At 46.4% G+C, this 1,035-nt stretch overlaps 1 protein-coding gene across 1 annotated transcript; it reads left to right on the top strand.

The window, feature by feature from the left end:
• Positions 1 to 225: 225 nt before the first annotated feature.
• EJ05DRAFT_506094 (uncharacterized protein) lies at positions 226 to 612 on the top strand (the record flags this gene model as incomplete). Its single annotated transcript, XM_033747779.1, has 1 exon — positions 226 to 612. One exon carries the CDS (start codon positions 226 to 228, stop codon positions 610 to 612), a length of 387 nt encoding a protein of 128 aa, XP_033594839.1.
• Positions 613 to 1,035: the final 423 nt, after the last annotated feature.

Consider the following 1,035-nt stretch of genomic DNA (forward strand, 5'->3'; position numbering starts at 1 on the left):
TGTCTGTAGTCGCACTGATACTCGCTGTGTTCAACATTCAAGCTGTGAGGAGCCTTATGAGTGCCATAGAATTTGCTAATCTCCTAGAAGGGATTAATTCTAGCTAGTGTCTCCTCATTATGTCCTTCCGTCTTTCGGCACTACCTTCATTTCGGAAAGGATCCTATCCCGCACGAAGAAGACGCCTATGAGAGAGCCCGAATTCTTCTCGAAAGCCAAAACTCCATGGCCCCCACTGAATCTCAAAACGATACCATACATAACGCAGCGGTGGGGATTAGCGCAGAATCCTTACGGATATTGCATTCGCCACCCGATCGCAAGCCCAAAATGATTAATGAGTGCTTCGAGGAGCTTTCTTCAGTTGTAGGCATTCGGTTGAAACATGGCGACGGTAGGTTTAACGCAGTTGACCAAGCCAACTTGTGGGCATCGTGGCAAGAAATGGTTCATGGAAGTACCTTCAAGCCTGAGGATATCCCCCTTCTCCGCACTATATATCTCCGATGGTTGGGCAAGTCCAGTATATCCCTGTCACAAGATGCTGAACAAGCCCTTCAGAGGGTCAACAAAGATCTACGTGGTGGCAAGCAACAGAGCTTTGAAGCTTGAGAGTGCCCTATCTGTCCTTAGTCAAGCATTGCCTCTACCAATCGCGCTATCAATGCATACTTTTGTCCTTCTGCTGAATTCGGTCTCTAGTCTTGTCAACCGTTGTACAATGGGATCCAGAAACAGTTGCGAGACGTACTGTATGTTGCGACAGAGACCATGTAGCGCGAAGATGAAGAATGCTACAGTAGCCAAGAGGGTTATGCTGAAAAGAAATATTAGGATGCCTGCACATAAGATACTCATGATTTCCCATATGCAAGTCCAGCTGAAACCTGGCTTAAGTATGAACCTAAGATATACCCCTATAGTGTGTAGCCATGGTAGAACTTGCACCATAAACCGTAAACAATAGCCTAGATGTCGACTGATCCTCATCTTAGTGCTGTTCGCAAAGTATACCAGTATTCAGCGGAACAGGGT

Source organism: Pseudovirgaria hyperparasitica, assembly GCF_010093815.1.
Source record: "Pseudovirgaria hyperparasitica strain CBS 121739 unplaced genomic scaffold EJ05scaffold_90, whole genome shotgun sequence".
Lineage (NCBI taxonomy): Eukaryota > Fungi > Ascomycota > Dothideomycetes > Acrospermales > Acrospermaceae > Pseudovirgaria > Pseudovirgaria hyperparasitica.